Raw genomic sequence first — 23,850 nt, 5'->3', positions numbered from 1 at the left:
ACTGCTGCTGTCCCCAGCCCCAAACCCCCCCCCAACCCTTATCCCCGTCCACATCACTGGACAATTTTAGCCTTCAGTGCCGAGTCTGGCCATCGCAGAGCCTCTGGCAGGCCGCCACAGAAAGCTGCCAAAGCCGAGGAGAGCAGGGAGCAGCAAGGGGGGAGTTTGGCGGGGGGACTGTGGGAGAGAGAGAGACCAAGCACAGAACGGAGAAGGAGAGAGAGAGAGAGAGCAAGCAAGAGAGGGAGGGAGATGGAGAGAGAGAGAGAGCGAGAGAGAGAGTGTGTGTATAACTTTGGGGAACATGGGAAGAGGCAGCACAGAGAAGAAACTTTTCTGTGTTGACTGCTTTCTTTTGGACTTTTTCCACCTTTTATCAAAGAGCTCAGTGTTGACGGAGCGGAGACAGAGGGAGGATCATTTGTTTGCTTTTGTAGCTTAAGAGTTATTTCTCTGTTTTTGTGTTCAACAGGTATTATCTTGTTTTTGTTGCATTTTTTAAAAATCACATCATCTCTGTCTGAGGTTTGAAGAAGGGATCATCGCACATCTGAAATCCCTCCGAACATAGCTGCAGCTCTCTCCAGCTTATACAAAAACACACACAGACACACACACACCTGTTGTTGCTGAGGATTCCCCAGGAGCGCAGTCATGGGCATCTGCGTCACTGTTGTTGCTTGAGGGGATCTGTGTGTCCGTGCAGCTGTTATCTGGAGGTGGCCTCCTCGGTGAACGCTGCAGTAGAACCTGCCAGTTCAGGGTCAAGGAGGGGAGATGTCATCCTACTACCCACGCACCAAGGACCTGACCCGCACCAGAAAGTCCCTGACAGAGTCTCCACCGTCCTCTCCGTCCCCTACAGACAAAAACTACAGAGTAAGAACTGAAAGTTTTTCACCCTTTGTTGATTTTGAACTGGTGTCACCAATTTACCAGGTTAGATGTGTCTAATTCATTCATCTGTAGTTAAAGCTGATTAAAATGAATGATATTAGAATCTATAGTCAAGTAACTTTGCCGTATGGTCATCCAAACTTAAAGAAACTCGAAGAAAGTGTCTAATTTTCTGTAGGTTTTGGTGACTGATCAATTTTTTTTCCAGATTCAGACTAAATCTTTTAAGACATGACAGCAGAAGCCAAGTGAAGTCAAAGTTTATTTACACAGTTTAAAACAACCACAGTTGACCTAAGTACTGTACAGGATTAAAATATGAACAATAAAAGAATATGAAAATAAAGCAAGAGAATAAATAGAAAATACAAAAGAAATACAACTTTAAACATCAGTGATACAAGCTCTGTGTAAAGTACAGCTAATACAGTTAGTGGATTAACTGCTTTGTCTATTAATATAATATTAATATGACTCAAATTTGAAAAAGTCTGTGATTTCAGCCTCTTGAATGTGAGAAGCTGCAGCTGTTCATGATCTTTCTCAGTATCAGTAAACATACCAATCATCTGATGTTTTTTTTTAGATAAAGATAAAATAACTTGCAGATTAACTGATCGCAGAAAGTAATTGTTAGTTCGGTAAATTATTCATGTGTTTGGACAAGTGCAGTTATGTGTGTATTTAAAGTTAAACAAGCACAATTTCCCCATCTCATAACAAGATTACTATCTGATCCAGGTATTTCCTGTTTTTCCTATTTTCTGTGATTACACTCATTTGATTGAGTAATCGTCACTAAACAACTTAAAATAACTTGATTAAAAATAAACAAATACTTTTAAATCACTCATCAATTCCGTTTATATTATGATCCATAAAAAAGAAGCGAGTATTTGCTCTGAAGAATCCGTCCAAACTTTCTGTAAAAGACGTTTGGATAGAATCTGTAATTTCCTGTTATGTTTCTCTCTGACTCTAAGTGGCTTATTCTCCAGGGCGTTGTTTGACTGTAATGTTTATGTCGGTGCATCAGACTGAGCTGGACTCTGTCACAGACGCTTTTAAAGCGACAGACAGATGCAACAAAATATGGAGCAGTGACAGTGACTCAGTCTGTGCTGGGACATGTACAGTAAATGTCATGCAACCCTGCAGACACTGGCGTTACAGTGCAGCCGCTGAATGCCACCAGTCTTCTGCTCTTTTCAAGACGTGTCAGTGTCCTTGTGTTTGTGTCTCTGGTGAAGCTCTGGCGTTAATTTGCAGTGATGTCAGCCCAGTTTGAATTGGCAAAGTGTTCATGGGAGAAACAAAGCCGTGCGGAGGGAGGGAGTCGGATTGATGCAGTATTTTTAGCACATGTCACAATGTTTTGATGAGAACCTGATCGTCTTCAGTAAAACACAATGTGTGTTACAGCTGTGCGAGGTAGAAACATCAACACATTACAATTTTAGGTATTTGTACTTTACTCGAGTATTTCTATGCTCTTTTATAATTCTACACCTACTGTATATAGTTCAGAGGGAAATATTCAGCTGTATTTGACAGCTTTAGCTACTTGACATAATAACACACATACAACATATATAAATAAAAAACAAAACGTGCATCTCAACATTTCTGGTTCGCAACATTACAAAAATGCTTTTCTGTGAGTTCAGATAGTCTGTAGGTTGTTTGCAGCTCCATCAAACATCTCATATTTTATTTAAAATTGAAGCCAAAATAAATGCAGTTTTGCAATATTTCATAATAAAAAGAAGGATTTAGAGATTCGTTTGCAACAGAATATACATTTATATGCTAGAATTGAAGTTTTCCTTTCATTTGTACAGTATTAATTTAGCCCTGATCGTCCACATTTATCTCATTACCCAGCTGTGGCTCACGAGGTAGAGCATCCACTAACCAGGAAGTCGGTAGTTTGAAGACACTGAACCAGACCTGTCAGTGTATGAGTGATGTGTGATGGAGAAAGTGCTGCACATAGATGCACTGTATGAACGTGTGTGTGTGTAAATGGGTGAAGTGCAAGTAGAAAAGTGTCGTACATATACAGACCAGTTGGTAGAACATGTACTTGTAGGATTAGATGTAGGAGGTTTACTTGTAATGGAGTATTTTTACAAAGCAAAAGAGGGAGGGTGTTTTCTCAGCGGCCATGAAGGTCTCAGATGTGACTCAAAGAGACTGAAGTGAGGAAAGGTGGAAGAAAAGTATTTTATGGAGAGAGAGAGAGAGAGAGAGAGAGAGAGAGAGAGAGAGAGAGAGAGAGAGAGAGACACTCAGAGTTTCCTGCTGCAGTCGACCTGTCAGCTCTGAGGTGGAGATGCTGTGACAGAAGAGCGGGGACACAAAGAGACAGAAGTGAGATGAGGGGTAATTGGCTTTTGAAAACTGCTGTGAACAATTTCATTTATACCTCCGAGCAGTGAGCTCACGCAGCCTGTGTGTGTGTCTGTGTGTGTGTCTATGTGTGTGTGTGTGTGTACCCCTGACCCTCTGCGCCCTCCCCTGCTGGTGTGCATTGTTGGTCCTGGCAAACCATAAAACTGGAGGCAGTTGTGTTCACAGAGCGCCCGTAGTCATGGCATGCACCCGTCCGTCTGATACAGTGTGACACCCTGTTGTCCCCCCCCCTCCTCTTCCTCTCCTCCTGCATACATGTGCCACTTCTGACTCCCTCTGTTTTTCCCTAACAAGGGAATCCGATTGGTGCGGCCGCCATCAGAAATAGAATTTAAAGTATGATTCAGCATCTGGCTCTGGTTCAACGTGAACCGAAAACATTTCACGATGCAGGAATACATGGTAGCGGCGCGCACGCATGACTGTAAAAGGCTCGGATGAATCCCACGGGCCTCATCTGGAATTAAGTGAGTTAAGAAACTCATTTCACCAATTCCCCTAATCCTTCAGTGTGAAATAGATTTCTGCATAGGAACTAGTAATCTTGAAACGGGTGGTTCATATCTGTGCGAGCGTGATGATTTATTCATAAAGCCAGAGGTCCAATCATCCCGGCTGATTAGCGAATTTCCAGCGAATCTGATCGAGGCGCTGTGAGATCAGAGTGAGTGAGAGCTCCTCTTGGCTCCATCCTTGGCCCTTCTTCGTCTGAGGTCACGGAGGTCTGTTTTTTCCTGGATAGCTCTGCTTAAGCACATGACCACATAAGGACAGGCAGCGCTGGCTCAGTTATGTAAACACTTGCTGAGGAATAGCTCCGTCGACGCTGTGTGAAACATCCCCTAACTCACCCAACGCGAGCACGGGAATAACTGTTCCTTTTACACATAAATTGTCCTGGAGTAACGCACATGCTTCTAACGCGTTCTACATCTGCTTCTTGTCTCCGACGGCTCCGGCCGCGGCACAAGACGTTCACTGCAGCGTGTTTTCAAAGAGAGAGGTTTCTTCCCCTGGCAAGAGAGCAGCTCCAAAGCTCTGAATGTTCGGGGGTAACATGAAGGAGACAACAGCAGATCAGGGATCAGTTTGGCCTCAGATATTCTCTCTTTCTTTTCCAGTCATGCTCCTCTCATGGGACACGTTTGTCAGCTTCTGGATGTTATCATGTTTACATGTTATACTGGAGATCCTGTGTGTTCACCGTGTACACGAGCACAAGGAGGCAGACATATAGACTACACCTACACCAGGTTTGTGCTCATTAGGCCCGTCTTACTCTGAAAACCCAAATCTGTAAAGATGGACGACATGACAACTCTTTAAAAGTGAAGCCAAATCATCTGAATCGCCCCCTGGTGGCTGACTGCAGTACAGGTGATAAACTTAGCCTACTCTTCCTGGGACGTGGACCAAACCAAAAGCATTCTCAAAGATACACCCCCCAAAAAAAACATAGTTAGAACTTATACATAAATATATACATTGGAGCTCAGACTGACTCACAATTGGTCGAGAGCATGTGTCAACAGCACCTCGCTACAGCAGCTCCGCCCCCTTGTAACCACTGCAGCAGAATCTGCCTTCAAATTACGTCAAAAGTGCAAGATGGCCGCCCCCGTATCCAGGATATTTTAGCTTCAAGAGGGAGTGGAGACGTGTCGTCCATCTTTATAAACAGTCTTCGCTGAAAACACAGCAGTTAGAGACAAGAAATATACAAACAACTGCTGAGAATGTAGCACAACATCCAAACCGCACAGTTGTTATTGTGGTAACTGTTGTTGCTCTTTAACTTTTTAAGGTCTCTGAGGTATCTTACTATATCTATATGTGCCTTGAGATAAGCTATGTTGGGATTTGCCGCTTTACAAATAAAAGTGAACTGAATTAAAATAGCAACACATTCAGTCGGCTGTGTGATCGCCACAGGCTCCTGTGGACCGGAGCAGCCGCAGCTCAAACCTGCCTGCTCTCAGTTTGCAGTCTGAGGTCAGCGGCCGACCCGTCACACCAGAGATACTTAGCTCCTGATGTCATGATGTCATCTTGATGCTGCAGGCATTTGCGCTGCAGCCTCCTATTCTAAAAGATTAACTGGGCTCACCGGGGAAGTTTGACCCGCGTGAACCCTGTCGCCGCGCTGACGGGGTGAGTTGTGTCTCACTTCTGCGCTCGCTCTCTCTCTCTCTCTCTCTCTCTCTCTCTCTCTCTCTCTCTCTCTCTCCTGCGGGGGCCTTCGGGCCTCTGAACACGCTGCGATAATTCACTTGGAAGTTTTGTTTTTCCTCTTTGTTGTCTCAAGATGGAAAAATATTTCACTGACTGCCAAGCCTCTGTTTGCTGTTATCAAACAAATAAATCTGGGTCTATCCACAGCGGTTCTCATGCTGTGATCAAGCTAACGTGGTTTTTTTCTTCTCTTGTCTTCCAGCATGAAAGACTGTCGAGGTAAGAATCAGGTGCTGCTTTTTTATCCTCAACTCCCTGAAATAAATAAATGAATGTCCTGGATTCAGTAGCACGGTGTACAGAGTGTGATGTGTGTTGCCTCCAGATACGACTCCAGTGGAGAGGGTGCGACGGACAGACCACTGGGCCGCACCAGCTCTTACACGCGCAGAGAGACGAGACTGGCCTCTCTGAGTAAAGAGCCGGACTCCACCGCCAAAGACTACAAGAAGGTGGTGACTGTTTGATTCAAAGAGTATTTTTAGCAGGGTCTGTGTTTATAATGCTCCTACAAGGGCAAACAGATGGAGAGATAATTGAACTTTGATTGAAAAGATGTTTTCACCCTTTTCTGTTTCTTTGTTGGTTTGTGTGTTTGTTTTTCGGCCGAAATACACAAGAACTACTGAGCAGATTTCCTTGAAACTTGGTGGGAAGATGAAGAAAGGGGCGGATCCAGGAATTTGTTATTCGCTTTATTTAATGTCGCGAAATTGGGCATTTCCCTGATTTCCTAGTGCCCAGTGGTGTATAAATAAATACACAAAAATGTAATCAAATAAAAGTCAAACTAAAAGCATCACATTAACTTTTCTATTTGAGTAAATGTAAATAAGTATTTGCCGAGTGTATCTATTCCCTAATGCAGTTGTCTACTCCATCATTATGGCTCAGTCTCCTTCATTAGTGAGGCTGCTGCTGCTGCTGCAGGAGGAGGCGGGATCTAATTTTCCCTGCCTGCTCTGATTGGATTATTGGACCAACTCCCCTCACATTGTTGGTTACTTTTAAAAATATAAAAACCATGTGACTGCGTAGTGATAATATGTATTTTGAAAAAAATGTAGTGGAATAGAAAGTACAAATACTAAATTTGCTGATATATATGGTGGAATAAAAGTGAAAAGTACCTGAAAATAAATCTACTCTCAAGTACAGTACAGATACTTGAAAAATGCACTTAAGTACAAATATGAAGTAAATTTATACAGTCCATGGTTATAATGCTCGGATAGATTTAAAGGGACCGTTGGGCCATTCTAGATCATTAAATATTGCATAATCTTTTTCGCCGAGTTAATAATAAACTCTTTTTTAACGCTTTTCCTCCATCTTGGTTTTCTTCTGTACTCAGATGTATGCAGAAGCTTTGCACGAGAACGACCGGCTCAAGTCCAGGTTGAACGACAGCAAACAAGAACTGGTCAAGATTCGCTCTCAGCTGGAGAAAGTCACTCAGGTACACACACTGTCAAGTTCAGTCGTCTCCTGTCACCGCTGCACCATCGTGGGTCTTTTCCCACGGGTGTGCAGCAGAAAGGTCACGACTGAATACTTCATGACTCCAAAATATGTACAATAACAGCACCTTTCTGACTTGCAGAGGCACGAGAGGATATCAGAGAAGTCTTCAGCACTTGAATCGGAGAAAAGGGTGAGTTGCCTCTGCAACCTTTTGGCATTTATCAAAGAGGGATTCAGCTTTTCTCTTGGTCTTGTTCTTTATAATTTAGTTTTGTCTTTAATTATAGAGTAATGGCCTTTTACAGAGGGTTATTTACCTCAGTTGTTTCATCTTCGTTTACAGGAAAAACAAGCACTTGAGAAAAGAGTGTCAGACATGGAGGGGGAGATAAAGGTCAGTCCCTGCAAAAATAAAATGTGTATAATCACCCGGGGTTATGATGGCATCTACATGCCTGTGTTGTTTTTTTTTGCCCAACAACAATAACACTAACAGTCTTTGAGAGCACGAACCTCCAGCCAAGTCCCTCTCACTCACGCTAAATGTAGCACATGAAGGGTTTTTACAAAGCAAAACACACACACACACATATATGTATATATATATTTAAATACTCTCCGGGGTTGTGCTTAGACAGGTGGGTTTGGAGTCAAGGAGAAGGAAGGTTAATGCTTTAGGCTCATTACCCACAGTGCTCTGCTGGGCCACTTCCTGCCAGGCTAAGGAGGAGCCTGTGCCGCTGCTCCCCTGCTCCACTTATCCCACTGTTGGGGTGAACATTGTGACCTAGTTCCAGCTGAATACCAAAACCCCGTCCAAGAGCAAAAGACCTGCTTTTGTGAGACATTCCTGCACCGCACTGTGTGTACTCTGCTTCACAAAGCAACACAGGACATCGCAGCAGAGGGATTTCAGGCCTGAGCGCGCTGCACTTTATTCTGAGCAGAGGCAGTAGAGAGGAAAATTACACAACAAGGTTAAAGTTAAATTTTTATGACAAATCATTGCAAGATTGTTATGTTCCTCAAGAGGAAGGAAATAATGTCTGCGTGGAAATATAATTTTGCCGGCGCTGAAGAGTACACACGTGCAGCAGTGTGGTTTCGCCAGCAACAGATGTCTGACACCCATGTTGTCGTGGTTCCCTCAGCAGGACGCCCCACTGCGGTTCCGCTGTGGGTACCAGCCCTGAGGGCGGGCTGTTCTCAGGGGAGGGGGGATGGTGAGTGGTCGCTATGACGCTAAGGTGTGATTGACACCTGCCTGTCACCTCACTTGATTCTGTTTACACGTGTGGACATTTTAGGCTCAAATATTCCAGAGCTGTACACTTCACACCTCAGGGAGCTGGAATGTCACACACCCACAAAGTCACTTGTTCCTGTTTAGCACGATACAGATCCTCCACAGGGGGGAGCTGTTCGGTTGATGTTAGATTAGTCGTACACGTGTAAAACCCACGCCACCTGGTGGAAAGGAAAAATAGCAGCAACACCCATGGACATGTTGTCTTCAATAAGCAAAACCAAATCACAGATGCTGTCAATTTAACACTTACACTGAAGTGAGCGTTACAAGTGTTGCTGTTGTGTTCACATCAAATTGCGAAGTGTATTTCTCACACTATGAGATCACTTACAAGTCAATTCAAAGAGGGAAATAGATGTGAATTGCACTTAGCGACGGGAACGGTGTGAATGATACGATGTGATTGACAGATGTGATTAAAGATGCTTCACTCGCTCGCGAATGCCAACCAAACTTGACTGGTCATCCTCAGGCAGAGCTGGAAACGTCAGTCATCCGGACGCAGCTCCTGGAGAAAACACATTTCTAGAGGTGGTTTCTCCAGGTATATAGTAGCAATTGTAGTAACGTACTCTTGCGTTACTCACACACGAGTAAACCCGAATGATCCTGCAGCCAAACTCCTGCGAGAAACATAACGTGGTAATATTTGGTGTGAACACAGCATTGCTACCTTTGAGACACATGAAGCTGGTTTACTGCTGTTACTTTTCCTGCCCACAGGGGGAGCAGCTTGGGTTCTGAACTCCTCAGGTGTGAAACTGCTGGTGCTGTGGCTCTGCATTCGACTGGGTCAAGTTCCGGGTGTTTCACATCCACGGCACCGTGTGTCTTTGTTTTCCCTTTTAAATGTGTGTCCACTTGGTCTTTGCAGGGTTTTATATGATATATATATATATTAGGGAAAAAGCTAAATTCGCACAAACAACTTCTGAAACGAAATCGATAGCGACTGTGTAGAACAGAGAGCTCCAATTCGAGAGAGCATAATGAAACGATAGTGGTCTCACCTCACTCTGTCCTTTCCTCTCCTCTTGCTGAGGGCACCTCTACACAAACTGTTTTATTCTAGAGGACATTTTATGCATGAACATCTGGGTCTCGAACACAGGCTGGTTTCTTCCTTTAGAAATGTGTTCTGGTGTTGTGAGAATGGAGCTGGATGTCTGCCTTGATGTCATCCGCTGTCATATTTATGTCTTGTGTCCTCTGTGTGTGTCTGTGTGTGTCTCTGTGTGTGTGTGTGTGTTTGTGTGTGTGTGTGTGTGTGTTCTGTGGTTTCCACCCAGGAATGGTGTCAAACCACAAACTTTCCTGTTGAGCCACATTGGGGTTTACCTCAAAGTGAGGACAAGAGGAGTGTGGGTACAGAGGGAGGGAGGAGAGGGAGGAATAATTTCCATCCCTTTGACTTAGAAGCGACTCGGCTCCTGCGTAAAGTCTGAAATCGTAGAGTTTTAGTTTATGAGGATTTCTATGAATTTTAATTCCCTCTCCTCTCCGAATGTGTATAACAACACTTCAGCTCCTCGCCGCTCTCCACAAACGGATGATGAGCTCAAACCATAGACTGTTTACACAGATGGACGGCACGTCTCCAATTCCTCCCACTGTCCAAAAATGTAGCCACCCTATTTTTTATTGCATTAAATAACTAAATAAAATGAATAAAATGAGCGATTACAGTGTGATAAGTACCTACAATAACAGAAACTATCTCTGAGAAATGTTATGGTTGGTCCACGTCCCAAAGAGAGGAGGCTGGGTTTATGACCTATATTGGAGTCAGCCACCAGGGGGAGATTCACATAATTTGTGATCTTTGATTTGATATAAGAACGACCTAAAATGACAGAAACCACGTTAGAGAAATACGTATTTAACATGAACTTTCACTTTTTAGTTTGGTCCATGTCCCACCCGTTAACATGCAGGAGGCAGGGTTGAGACGCATACTGCTGCCATCCACCAGGTGGCGACTGAGATGTTTTGGCTTCACTTTTGGACTTGCATTCATGTCGTCCATCTTATTATATTCAGTCCCTGGGTCAAACCAAAGGAGACCTGGCTTTACACTTTGCTTTGCTTGTGGCAGCTTCCTCTCTTCCTCCTCAAATCTTCCTGGTTGGGTAAATATTTGTTTCTGTAAGTGCTCTGATACGTGTCTCAGATCCAGATTTCTTCTCCCCCCCCCTTCTTCCCTGTAAACAGTTTCTATGTGAGCTCTCTCTCTTTGCACACGGCCTGCCTCCCTGCACGCTCTCTCTGTCCTCCCCCTCTCTGTATCTCTCTCCTCCTCTGTGCAGGCTTTCCCTGCTCTGGCTCAGGTCCACACCTTGCGGAGGGTGAACGAGTGTCTCCTGGCGGAGAACAGAGCCATGCTGCGTGTCCTCGCCCGCCTCTCTGAGACGGCCTCCATGCCGGAGACGGAGGACCTCTGATCCCCCGACACCACCTGTCCTCCTTTCCTCCCCTCCTCTCCCTTCCTCAGCCACCTAACTTCTGCACTCCTCTGTCCTTCTGGTGCCTACAGCCCCCTCGTCCTCTGCTGTGTTCCTCTCAGGCAGGTCCTGCACCCTCCTGATGCTCACACACCTCCAACACTGCATGCATCTTCCCCTGCACTCTTTTTAAAAAACACTATTCTCCTTCTGATCCCCCCCTCTCTACAACATCTCTCATAAGCCCCCTTTGAAGTGTATTTTTACCCACATTAATTTTGCACGGGGCTTCACATGACATGATCAGTTGCATTATTTTGTTAAAGTACACATCAACAGTAGCTCGGCTGCATGAAGAATAAATGCATGTTATGGTGGTTACTGATCTGGAAACAGTGAAATAAACACAGGCAGGTCCTGTGTAATGTGCTGTGTAATCAATGCAAAGTTGTTTGCCAAGAAAACAGCCTCTGTGGTCACTCTTCCATAGGAAATGAAATGTGTGAGATCATTAGACTCACAATGAAGTCGTGTAGAACACAGACACAGGAAGGGGACTCGTGCTGTTTCTCTGTGGATTTTAAATTTTTGTTTGTTTTTTACTGTCAGGGAAACAACAAATAAAGTATGGTAATTTAAAAGTAACATTTCTATCTATCTATCTATCCATCCATCCATCCATCTATCTATCTATCTTTAGAGGTACGTTATAGTGCTGGAAAGAAAGAAAGTGGAAAATGTCAAATAATTCTTTTAACTGGATTTAGAAAACAGCATCAGGACATTTTCTGAGCTGAACGTTTGGATCATTTTCCCTCACATAGTAAAAGGTGACAAAGAAAATAAGACGTGATTTCCCACAGGTTCTGAACGTGTCGGTGTCGGTGCCTTCGCTCGTTTCCTTTGCTTCTTCTTCTACGTGTCACATCAGAGCAGCGGGTTAAAACTTTGACAAATAAGATAGTTATTTTTAGTCGTTTGCTCCTCATGAGAGACGAGACCTAGATTTTGAGAAGTTTGACCCTTTCTCAGCTTCCTTCTTTTTGACTTGATTCTCTTTCACTTCTCATCCGTCAAAGTCACGTCTCACTTGCATGATCAACTGCTGCAGAGCATGTCCTCATTGCCTGGCCTCCAACTCCACTGAGAAAAAACTTTGAGACCAGCTTGTTTTTAGTAGTGATCCAAGTTATTTGGTGAACAGCCTCATTGTACCTGAGGCTTTAAATTGAAAAACTTTCTATCCACAAACAACTTCAACCTAGAATGTGCCGTGTATCTGTGATGTTTTAATGGTTTCCTGATATCACTTCTCTCCCTCTGCTCTCCCAGATCTTAACAGAGCTCAAGTCAGACAACCAGAGGCTAAAGGATGAGAACGGGGCGCTCATCCGAGTCATCAGCAAACTGTCGAAATGAAAAGATATGTGAGGCCCCATGTTCTCTGTGTGTGGACGCTCCGACCCTGAAACAGCAGTTTCATTTCCCCCAGATATCACCAGTCGTGACTCCTCTCTGAATTATGGTGGATAATGGTGATGGGCCATCTGGGCTGCAGAAATAAATTCCCACTGGCGACTGGTGAAGTTCTAAAAGGTGTTGAGAAGTTTTCAGACATGTTTCACAATGTACGGTGGAGTTACAATAATTGTTTCTACTTGATTAGTTAGTGTCGTTTTGTCATATATTAATATTTCACATTAATCAAATAGGGACCAGTGGAACTAGGTTGTTCCAGACCTAGTAGAAAAAGGTCCAGGGGTTTGCATGAAGGAACTGCATCTAATATAAAGTCACGTTTGTTGTCACATCCTGCACTGCAGAAGTTTTTTAATGTTGTCTTATTTATGAACGGAGAGAGAAACCAATTATATCATTGATTTTTATTGTTTTTTATTACTCCAGTAATCAGCCGATCAAATTATAACGAGAAAAGTTTGTCATTAGAACAAGATGTTTTGGAAATGTGTCACGCGATAGAAACATTTATCGTCATAATCATATAATATATTTATTGCATCAAATATCTCACATTGAAACACAGTGATATGAAGTGTTATATCATTAAAACATTTTAATGTTATAACATGAAGCCTGTATCGTTGTAAATAATCTTCAAATTAGGAAACATGCAGAGAAAAGGTTTGATTCAGTTCTTCTTCATGTTGGGTTGAGACACGATGAGATTCTGCTGTTATGGTTATTTCGTGTGGCAGCAAAACTCTGACCTATCAAGTCGCATCTGGTTTAAACCCGAAGGAATATTTGACCAAACGGGTAAAATGAAGCCCTGCGAGCAAGAAACTGACCAAGGAGCTTCTGTTCCAGCAGATCATTTAAGTGTCTGTGCTGCAAGATGCAATTTTTGCGATAAAACTTAGATTTTCTCTCAAAACTCGAAACTTTGAAGGATAAAATCTTTAATCTGTGGGAAACCGTGTCAAGAAATACAAACTGAAATCTTTGGAATCCTCTATTTCCCTTCTCACTGAGGCATTTAAACTGTAAAACTTTCCTTTAGCCAGTTCTTTAGATCATTTTGTGACCTTTTCAATCTAATCTGTTACTTTAATACGGCTTGTTTTTAAGAAAACGTGCCTGAATGCACTTTGTAAATGACAGAGGCATCACTGGCAGCAAAGTATCACTTTCAGAATATTATATATGTTTCTATAGTATAATCGATTATTTTCCAACCTCTGTGCCGCAGCTATTTGTGGTTTCAGAAGGCGTTTTTTATTTTTGGGGGTTTTACATGTTCTTCATAGAGGATCTTTTTATTTTTTATTTTGATCCAGTTAAATAATAATGATCATTAAATCCTCAGAATGGCTACACAGAAGAAACTGAGTACTATATTATGTTTTGTAACAGAGATATATTTATTTATTTATGTGTCTCTTAGTTTTGATCTTCACATGTTGTTTCTGTCAAAGGAATAAACCTGATCTGGTTGAGCCGGTGATGAAAACACTAAGATCAACATCATCCACCGGGAGATAAAACACTGCCGACATTTTAGATTCCATAAAACTGTCTAATATTCAATATCGAGCACAATCCAAAGCTTTGGGAAATATATTCTAAAAACCATCACTTGACTTTTAGCATAACTATGTTGTGAGAGAGAAAACTCAAGTTAAATTGATTATTGACTGTTTTAGTTGCCAGTTTCTAAGATACACCAAACTACATCTTATATAATATATCAGAACAACACTGCTTTAATCACCAACAGCTTTTGTTCTGCTCTGTTTAGAAGCTTGATTTAATGGTATTATTCAATATCTGGGCTCCTTCAATGACTTTGTTTACATGGACAGCAATATAATATCTATATAAAAACAATATATATATACACCCAAATTAATACAAGTCTGAATAAGACACTGTCATGTCAACAGCTTTTCTTCAACCTGAATAAGGATAAACTCGAAATTAGCAAAAATCTAATGAAGACGTGAAGTATTTCAATCTCACGCCCTGGGTTTGAATGTTTCTGTGTTCTAGGACATAATGAAGATATGATTAATAATCAGTAATAATCAGTCTATGCTCTGTACCATGTAAATGACAATATGAATGAAATACTCTATTAGTAACTCATGTAAACATCATAATTAAAATGTTTTTATCAAGAGGCCAATAGTCAGAATATTGCTGTCGAAGTTAACATAGTTATTGAGGGTATTTAAAAAATCTGAAATCTGAAAAAGAATCAACTGTCTTGTTGTTGTTCCTCCTGGAGCAAATCAAATCTTTCGTATTTCACAAGTGTTTTATTTATCTATGTCACATCATCATTTAATATATAAAACTGCCAGACTTCATTTTAATCACTGACATGAATGATTTCTGTGTCTGTCTTCTCTTCACCTGATGGTTGAACCACAGTCTCCAGATGTTTGATGTTTTCCTTTAACAGTGGTGATGGTTTGTGTAACACCACTAATTTCTTTGGTCACATCCAGTAAACTCAAAATTTCAAAATAAGACACAGTACGTGTCACCTGTTCCTACATGTGCTGTGTCGAACTCTGAAAAGTTTTGAAATGTGTTGATGATAGTTTAATATGCACACGTTGGTTAACTCACTTTGTTTAATAAACCGTTAAAGGGATGGAGAAGTGTCTGTGTCACATCAAGCCCAACACACTGCATACTAAACACAAGGCAGTCATGGTAATTAAAAGGCCTTTATTTCCTATTTGTTTTTTTACAGAACTGGTAACACATATGATAAATTTGTAATAAGTTATTTGGTTCCCTTGATGACTTTATAAGGATCCCCAACGTTTGTCCACACAAGGGTCAAGAGGAGTTTGTGAGCAACGTTTGTGTCCAGTCAAGGGCTAAAGCATGCGATCCACAGTAGGCACAAGTACTGACATGAACACGCGCACCACGACACTAGACACGAAGAAACACAGCTAGAGGACACAACCCGGCTGCCCTCCGATGCTCTAAAAGATGACGAAGAAGAGAAAGAGGTGGGAAAAAAAGGAAGTCAAACCAAAAGAGTCTTGAGAATACAGTTGCATCAGGGACGAGGTGGAGGACTAAGCGCTCAAGAGGGGGAGTTTGGTTCGGTCCTGCATGTTTGGCAGTATACAGTATGTCCATGTTGTAAACATGAAGGCCGGCATTCTTTTACGCTCAGCGAAAGCCGATTCACCGGGGAGCCCGATGAGTCCGCTTCCTGTTCAGCATCGCAATACTGATGGGACATCGCTGGAAAAACACATAAACAGGACAAGGACACAAACGGAAAAAAAACCTGGAAACGTCGTGGTGACACATCTCCGGCATCGATTCAAACACAGTCCTGCATTCTACATTAGACGTACACATCACAAGATTCGAAGTAAGAAAAAGAACAAGAAAAGACACAAGGAGTGATTACACATGTGCACAAGGATACAAAGAAGAAATACAGCGAGTAATAGAGGAGACAAGACGGCGTGTTTCAGAGCCGTGTCTTTACCTGCTGACAGGCGTCTCGACACAGTTTGACAGGGTGGAGGATGAGTTCCCTTTTTTTTTTTTTAATCCCAGCGTTTGTTTAAAACAAAAAACAGGAGAGGAAAACAACAAATGGCTGCTGTGTGACCGGTGCTCTAAAAACCTGCCCTGGCACAGCTGGAACGCCACAGTTTCAGATGCATTTGTGCAGAACGTCTGTTCGTACGTCTACGCCGATAAATCGACAGAACACGCTAAACCCCCCCCCCCGGATTTCAGATGGTTACACACACAGAGAGAGAGATGCACGTTGAACGATGAGCAATGTGACCAATGCATGCAGACCTGTACTGTATATTGTAATCATAATATTCCAGTGTTGTGTTTTTGCACCGTGTCTGCTAAAGGGCCTATATCTATTAAAGCACACGCACGCACACACGCACTCACACACTCACACACTCACACACACACACAGCTCCCAGTCCCCCATAGAACTTCATGGTCATGTGACTGCGGTGACCCCGAGCAGTGAAAGGAAACAAAGAAGTGTGCTGTAAATTTACCCGTGATCACATTCGCCTCGTCGCGCGACGCGTTCACGTCGAACCGACGCAGGCGACTGTCACCAGGCAGTGGCAGTATTTCTGAAAATCTGGAATTACACTCATCAGTGCATCATTTGGTCACAGTCAGTATTGATGGGACATTATAATATTGCATTAGATATCAAGTGCGTCAGCGTCGCACGGCAGAGCTGACGATTGTTCCCGGGGGGGGCGAGAGAGGAGGCAGTTTACTTCAGAGGAAAAAAACTCAAGAGGTAAACTGGAAGAAATGGAGATTTGGGACGAGTTAGATGAGAAGATTGATTATTGATTGATTTGTGTGGAGCCAGGACACAGTTAGCTGAGCTTTGCACGTAGAACGGGAAAAAAGCTGATTTAAATGCTATGTCTCGTTTTTAAACAAACAAACAAAAACAAACAAACAAACAAACAAAACAAACAATAAAGGTTATATCTTATATTTTTTAAATAAATAAATAATTTAAAAAATCAACACTACAATCTAAAAGTCCAGCTACTTCCTGTCCCAATGCGATAACTTCCTGGAGTCTTCCTTTACAGATGCTGACAGCTGTATTTTATCTGGCTAACTGTTTCCCTCCGTTTCCAGTATTCTTGCTAAGCTAAGCTAACATCTCCTGGCTCCATCTTCATATTAAGCACGTGGGACTCGTATCGATCTTCTAATCTAACTCTTTGCCAGAGAGGACATTTCTCTACAAATTTAAAAACTATTTCTTGTAACCCACATAACTTCATATATTGTCATATACATTTTTATATTATTTTCATACTATGCCATGTAGTTGTGAAAATCATAACTTAATGCATAGTTCTATGGGAGGGATTCAGACCTAAGACCTGGAGCGACACTCGTTCAAGTTTCTCTCTCGTTTGCTTCGATGTCGTCGGAACTCGACACTTAATCGTTTGAGACGTTTGCAAAGTGGCGTCACGTCAGCAGCGGAGTGTTTTTTTTAACTGTACATGTCGTCACGAGCACAATCTGCTGCTGAAGTGGCAGAAGAGAAACTTAAAGAGCGACCCAGTCTGGTTCATAAATTGCACTCGGCCCAAGAATAGAACACACTCTCGTATTTATATATATATAATATCATTTTCGCAGTATTAGTGAGGAGTGGTATTGTATCTAGTATTCATACTATCAAAACAAGGCATATACATTACTAATCACAATACTGTAAAATCAGCTACCTCTATGAAACAAGGACATCAACAGCTCTGAAAGTAGAAAAACACACAGTCACTCTACTAAAGTCACAACTGTTCCCGACGCTCACGTATGTACAGTGACGTGGAGTTCGCCCCCTCGATGAACAAAGACCTCTGAGCGGAATGTAAAAGAGAGAAACACTGGCCGAGGAAAGAAACAAAAACAAACAAAGACGTCAGATATTCTTTTTTCTTTTTCATTATTAAATAAACTCCAGCTACTCAGCTGAGCTCTAAAGAGTTAGTGCTTGAGTTTTATGGCTTTAGTTTTTATCTTATTCATTTATCTTGTATAATACACGTACACGTTATTGTATAATCAACACAGTAAAAGAGACACAGTCGTGGAGGGTTTTCAGGTCGTTTAAATAGACACGGTAAAAAGAAAAGAAGAGAAAAAGGAAAAGACGGAGAGAAGAAGGGATTCCAAGTGGTTTGTGTTCACCGGAATGGGATTATTCATCTTTTTTTGGCCCCTGGAAATGAATTGTACATAAAGATATGATCCAACAGACTTGATTCTGGGTTTGTACTGGCACAAATAATAACTCCTACAATCCACCTACAGATTGCAGAATTATTCAACCTTCTTCTCTGTAGTTATTTCTGAAAAAAACAACAACAAAAAAAAACACCATAAATCGCCAAATCTGCTGTTAGAAAAATCTTATGGACTTGGACAACCCCAGATTGCAAATATTAAAAATCCAAAACATATAAAAAAAAGTAATAACAGCAATGACATTTAAAAAAATAAGTCAAACAGTGGCCTTCAGATAAAAGCTGAAAGAAAACATATATATGGAAGATAAATGGCATCAAATAAAAAAATAAAATAAAATTTTGATCACAAGGAATTAGATAGCAAGCATGCGGCTACATTTTCATCCTACATGAACTCACACACGGTACTGGACGACACACTTGCTTTTTTTTTTCAGGCGTGGAAAGGTTCTTATTAGTAATAGTCCTGTAATAGCTGTACTGTATGACATTCTCTCCAATGACCCTCATGGAAAATAAATACACATTTGTTTCATTTAGAAAATATACAGTGCATCTTTTTTTTTCTTTTAATCCCCTTCGTCGTGTTATTAAAATGACAAATGACACCCACTTACGTACACGAGATATTTTTGCTTCGTCTCTAAAACATGCTCTTATGTACAGTATTTTTGTATAAACATGCAGTATCAACGTGTATGAACTATGTATATAGGCAAAACTACACACTGATGGGTTTGCTTGATTGCTTCCATGTTGCCTTTTCTTTAGTGTTGCTTCATCAACGGAAAAGGAAAGAAGGACGATGGCGAGTAAAACAGAAACGTGACCATGGTCTGTGTTTGGTTATAAAAACATAAAGAGTTTTCCAACAGAGAGAAAGATACAAGAGCCAACATTCATTAAATTAAAAAAAAGGAAACAGTGGTGTTGACTGCTTTTGATTTACATGTATTTTTGTTATTTTACAGTCCACGTATAGTTTTTCGCTGTTGGTGCTCACACACAGATTTTAATTGAGGTTCTCTGGAGTCCCAGCAGCAGGATTTTTAATTTCCAATTAGGTTTTTTCGCCAATTTATTTCAGGAATTGGATTTTGTCACAGGACGGTTGGAATATTAATTTCCAAATGAATCGATGACATTCTGTGGATGAGCAGCATTAGATCCGGTCCATGTGCAGACCTGTCTGTTGTGCCACAGAAAAAATTCAAACCTCACAACATTTTACCACGAGAAAAAAATAAAAAAATAATTACACAATCACAGAACAGAATTAATACCCAGTAGTGCAATTAAATTCGACAGTTTGGTAAGCTGTGTATTCAAATACACACGGATCAGTGCCTTCTTCCAGACCATTTCCTTTCAATCAAGTGAGGAACGCAATATGCAAACACATAAAAAAAAGCTGAGGCATAAAACAAAAAAAGCAAATATAACGCACTCCCTCGCTCGCTTTTTTTTGTTGTTTTTGTTTAAACCCAGCTAATCTTAACACAAACAATTAAAGCTCTGGTTTCTGAGGGTACTTAAACGTAACATTTGGATTTTAAAGTGCTTGAGGAATAAAATGGGAAAAATAAATACAGCTGGATCAATAAAAGACAAAAAACAAAGAGGGAAAAAAGAGGAGAAGAGAGAAATGAAGAGAACAACACCGCTGACTGGAAGGCGTCCCTGGTAGTTGAAAATTGCTTATTTTGTTACTTGGAAGGCTTGTCTCCTTTATGACTGTAAGACGGTTATAGGGATTTCTTTGAAGTAAAACCCTTGTGTCAAGTCCATGACTAATGGCAGTAGCACTGAACAAGTGAGATACAGAATCGGAGGCGTTGGGGGAGGAGGAGGAGGAGGGTGGGGGTGGTTGGTGGTGGACTGCGGGCAGTAATCGACACTCTGTAAATATCATGTCGTTTGGTGGTTGGAATCAGTCTCTGTTGCACCCGCTCTGATATTTCCTCGCTTTTTGTTGTTCACACGACAGACGCAGCCTCTTTTCGCACACACACACACACACACACACACACACACACACACACACACACACACACACACACACGCTTATTTTCTTTTAAAACCGAAAATCCATCCTTTCCTCCCTCTCCCCTGATTTATTCCATTTCATGGATAAACTAGCACTAGTCATGAGCCTTACGTCACCGAAAAGGGAAGTTTTTGAAAATCCGACATTTCTTTTCCCGTCAAGTGGAGGAGTAGAATAATAACAATAATACGAAGAATAAGAATAATAATAACGACCCGTTTAGAAAAAAAGGCATGGAGCTTCAGTTTCCTCTCAGTTTTCCTGAGACGAAGGGTGGGCGTGTTAACGAATCGAAAACGGCAGTGTGTTTGTGGGTAACCGGATATGTGCTTATCCCTACTGGCTACCCAGCTCTAGGAATGTACTTCAAACTAACAGAATCATCTAGTATGATCACTGGCAGGTGTGAAACATGGTGCACGATACACCGAAGGAATGGACCTGCTTGTGTTATTTCTCTGTCCTATGGCAGTATAAAGCATTTTATTATTAAGCGCTATTCTAAGCAAACTGTGTCACTAAAGGGAAGGGCTGAGAAGAACACTATGAGTGAACGTTATGTTTTATCCCCTCTATCACCAGATTCCCGTATAGCACTCTACCTGTTCTTTATAGTCTCCTCTGTATTCTTATTAATGGAACCACAACCCCAATACAAAAATAGATTTAAAGGAAATCAACGGAGTCTCTGTCCATCCTGATAACTTGTCTTCTTTTGTCACGACCTAATATAACATGATGCTATTTTTTTTAAACTATATTTCCCCATCATGTCGAATGGTATCTATGGATCTTTTCAAAGGTGGCAGTGGGAGAGGAGGAGGAGGAGGAAGAGGAGGGTGGGGGAGTGGATGTAAAGTCGAGAGGAGGAGGAGGAGGGGGGGAGGGGGTTGATCTTCTGGAATATACACTGATATGTGGGGCCTGATGGGAGGATGCGTGGGGAAGAGAGGTGCGGGTGGGGACGATGTGGTCTGGTGGGGTTTACTTCTTGGCCGTCAGGGCTGCGAGGGAAGCGTCCACCTCCTCCTCCGGCTGCAGCGGATGCCACTGGGCGATGGGACGACGGGGGTTGGCCAGCATGTCGGACCAGTGTTTGAGCCCGGCCCCCGTGGACTTGCTTCCCACCCAGATCTTCCCGATGGCGTCGTTCTTGCCAATCTTGTCGTAATCCAGCACGGTGATCACGGCTTGGATTTTCTTGGGGGGAAAAAACGAGGAGGAAAAGCATTAAAACGGGGGGGGTTGAGAAAAGTCCTAATTAACACATGGATATAACAATCATCCAAAGTATAGACACAGAAAACGGGGGAACCCATGTTTTTAACAAGGGAGTAATTGTAGTGATTGGTGCAAAGTGGCCAGATGCTGGTGCCAGTTGTACTTATTCAGCCTCCAGCAGGGTCTCGTCTCCTGCTTTCTTATCTCTCTATGTAGACGCAAGATTTTAATTGTTGCATCGACTTTGATAAATTAGTTTTGCATGTTTGATTTATTTGCCAAAATAAACACATTGGAAATCAATAACCCTGCATCATAAAGAATAGTCCACTGTTTCTTATATGAATATTTTATACATTTACAGCCTAAAAAGTTTTTGCTGAATAACTTACGTGACATTAGTGGGATAATTAAATCAATTATCAAAAATCGGTGTCCAGTTTATTAGGAACACTCTGATTTAAGTATTGTTGTCTTTTAAAATAGTCGTACAACCTCGGTGATGGTTGTATATCATGTTTGTATTATGGCGTCTGCCCCATTTATAGTATTTACAGCAGGGTACAACCTCTTTGTATATTAAATAAGAATGGAATTGTGTTCATATCCTCACCTTTACCTAAAAAAAGATCATCTCTTGTCTAAACTTTTCTCTTTTATGCACATATAGTAATTCAGGCATTGCTTCATGTGGCACATTGATTTTCCACATTTGCATTTTTTAAGTAATTATTTAAGTTACGTTTTTTTTACTAGTTCTCTCGATTGAACAGAACCTCTCCACCTGTAGGATATTGTGGTGACCTCCTCAGATGCATTATTCCACGTGCTCACCTGCATTTGGTCAATGGGAATCTCAAAGCTGAAGGACTCATTGTAGTACGGATTCAAAGTGTTCTTCTTCACCGTCGTCTTCTTCTTCTTCAGCCTCTTGCCATTCTGCAGCAGGTTGATTTTCACGTAGGGATCTGAACGGAGAGAGAAGGCAAAGAGCACGATGAGCTGAGCTAAAAGAAAAGAAAAAACCCTGTGACGTGCATGTTCAGGCTGCAGTGCTGTAATGCACCAACAGGTGGGGCCAGCACTGAAGCCGTGGGGTGGGGTGGGGGGTGGGGGGGGAGGTTGCTGCATGGTGAGTACTGCAGCGTCAGCACGTGAGCAGAGCTGCAGTCACGCCGCGAGCATCCACGTTCCACGCTAAGGTGACTAAAGTGCCTGGTTGTGTTAGACTGGGAACACTGGAATAATGTCACGTGTGACGATGTGATAATGAAGTGTAATGTTTGATGCTAGGTTCTGTGATGTGTTCAGCACCTGACAGTCCGCCCACGTCCATCTTCTTCAGGTTCTTAGCCTCCAGAATACAGATGGTGAGTTTTCCAGCAGTGGGGACGTAACGCAGGGAGATGCAAATGTCACCCAGCTTCTCCGGCTGTGGGGGTGAGGGGAGGAGAGAGGAAGTTAAAGGATGTCTGACACAGAGCAGATGTCTTTTCCTCTGATGTGCGATCAGAGATTCACAAACTGTCCCTTTTTTTTTGCATTTATTACCTGAGCTTGTTTTCATCCCTGTCTGTCTGTTTGTCAACAGGATTATGCAAAAAGTACAGAATGGATTTGCACGAAACTTGGAAGGGTGCGACAAGAATTACATATTGGCACTGATCCGGAATTTTCATTTAATTTTTTTGACTTTGTTCAGCAGTACGAGATAAGGATTATTTTTTTGACATTTTTACCAATTTCCCAGGGAATCATTCCTGGATCAAGACGACAAAACTTACTTTTGAAAAAGCAGCAGGAATTATTTATTTCTAAGCACATCCAGTTGGTGTGTGAGCTAAAAAAACTCAAAAGTGAGTGATTTATTTTTAAGGTGACCCTGGGGAGGCAGCGGTTGCATCGATTAAAATCAGTTTTTCATGCCCTGAGGCGGCGTAATGGTGAAAGCATCAAACTACAGACTCCCTGACTGCAGAGGAAGCAGAGTTAGTGAGAATTACAAACCCAAAAAGATCACGACCTTCATCCTGACTGTTAAACAGACAAAGTCGGCACCTTGTGCTCGTGGTTATTTTTTGTGCCAGGTCATCAGGTGAGTAAGTTGCTTCGTAAAGAATACAGTGTTTTCTGTGCGTGACGTTCAGATTTTCTCTCCGCCCTCCACTGCGTGTGTCTGAGACCACAAACCGGCGGCGGCGGCGGCGGCGCCCTTACCTCTTCTTGATCTGCGCTGTCCAGGTCTCGCCACACCTCAATTGGCTTAGCCAGGTCAAGGCTGTTCATGGGTATTTTAATCTCTCCGATGACGTCATGTTTGGAGAAGCGATCAAAGTCAAAGACGGACATGACCAGACACTTCCCGCCCATCTCTTGGAATGGGATCTGTAAGACAGTAACCAGGGAGCATTTACATTCACACATTTCTAACAGTTTCTGAGCAGATGAATAAAAGTCAGCCAGATTTTAAACATAAAACAAAATGGGTTGTGACTTTGGCCTGGAGCTCCTATGGCCTGACTTAATAACCTGCTGCTTCAGCAGAACCGGCCTGAC

The 23,850-nt window shown here is 42.1% G+C and overlaps 2 protein-coding genes across 12 annotated transcripts in view; one reads left to right on the top strand and one right to left on the bottom strand.

Moving 5' to 3' along the window:
- Positions 1-226: 226 nt before the first annotated feature.
- Positions 227-14,878, top strand: LOC118111358 (protein phosphatase 1 regulatory subunit 12B). Of its 7 annotated transcripts, XM_035159876.2 has the most exons (9): positions 227-472; positions 707-879; positions 5,747-5,763; positions 5,870-5,996; positions 6,899-7,003; positions 7,148-7,198; positions 7,352-7,402; positions 10,624-10,880; positions 12,091-14,878. In XM_035159876.2, the coding sequence occupies exons 2-8, from the start codon at positions 778-780 to the stop codon at positions 10,756-10,758; spliced, it is 588 nt and encodes a 195-aa protein (XP_035015767.1). In that variant the 5' UTR covers positions 227-472; positions 707-777; the 3' UTR covers positions 10,759-10,880; positions 12,091-14,878. The 7 variants fall into 7 exon arrangements, with proteins under 7 accessions (XP_035015767.1, XP_035015769.1, XP_047196372.1 ...); XM_035159878.2 differs by having other exon boundaries at positions 227-879; positions 7,702-10,884; XM_047340416.1 differs by having other exon boundaries at positions 228-879.
- A 57-nt stretch (positions 14,879-14,935) lies between these two features.
- Positions 14,936-23,850, bottom strand: part of LOC118111356 (synaptotagmin-2) — a 56,982-nt gene continuing 48,067 nt past the window's right edge. For all 5 annotated transcript variants that reach the window (XM_035159869.2, XM_035159868.2, XM_035159873.2 and 2 more), the window contains 4 exons: positions 23,512-23,679; positions 22,609-22,726; positions 22,129-22,262; positions 14,936-21,273 (listed from right to left, as the gene is read on the bottom strand). In XM_035159869.2, coding sequence (XP_035015760.1) covers positions 21,058-21,273; positions 22,129-22,262; positions 22,609-22,726; positions 23,512-23,679 — 636 coding nt within the window. In that variant the 3' untranslated portion in view covers positions 14,936-21,057. The remainder of the gene's footprint in view (positions 21,274-22,128; positions 22,263-22,608; positions 22,727-23,511; positions 23,680-23,850) is intronic.

The sequence above is a fragment of the Hippoglossus stenolepis genome, chromosome 6 (genome assembly GCF_022539355.2).
Source record: "Hippoglossus stenolepis isolate QCI-W04-F060 chromosome 6, HSTE1.2, whole genome shotgun sequence".
In the NCBI taxonomy this organism is placed as follows: Eukaryota; Metazoa; Chordata; class Actinopteri; order Pleuronectiformes; family Pleuronectidae; genus Hippoglossus; species Hippoglossus stenolepis.
The sequence above is the reverse complement of the archived record's forward strand: the minus strand, read 5'-3'. Positions and strand labels throughout refer to the sequence as shown.

Excerpts from the sequence above, each read along its gene's own strand:
- LOC118111358 (XM_035159876.2), top strand. The coding sequence starts at position 778 with ATGTCATCCTACTACCCACGCACCAAGGACCTGACCCGCACCAGAAAG. Across the intron at positions 5,997-6,898 it reads CCGCCAAAGACTACAAGAAG|ATGTATGCAGAAGCTTTGCA; the intron begins GTGGTGACTGTT and ends TTCTGTACTCAG. Across the intron at positions 7,199-7,351 it reads CACTTGAATCGGAGAAAAGG|GAAAAACAAGCACTTGAGAA; the intron begins GTGAGTTGCCTC and ends CTTCGTTTACAG.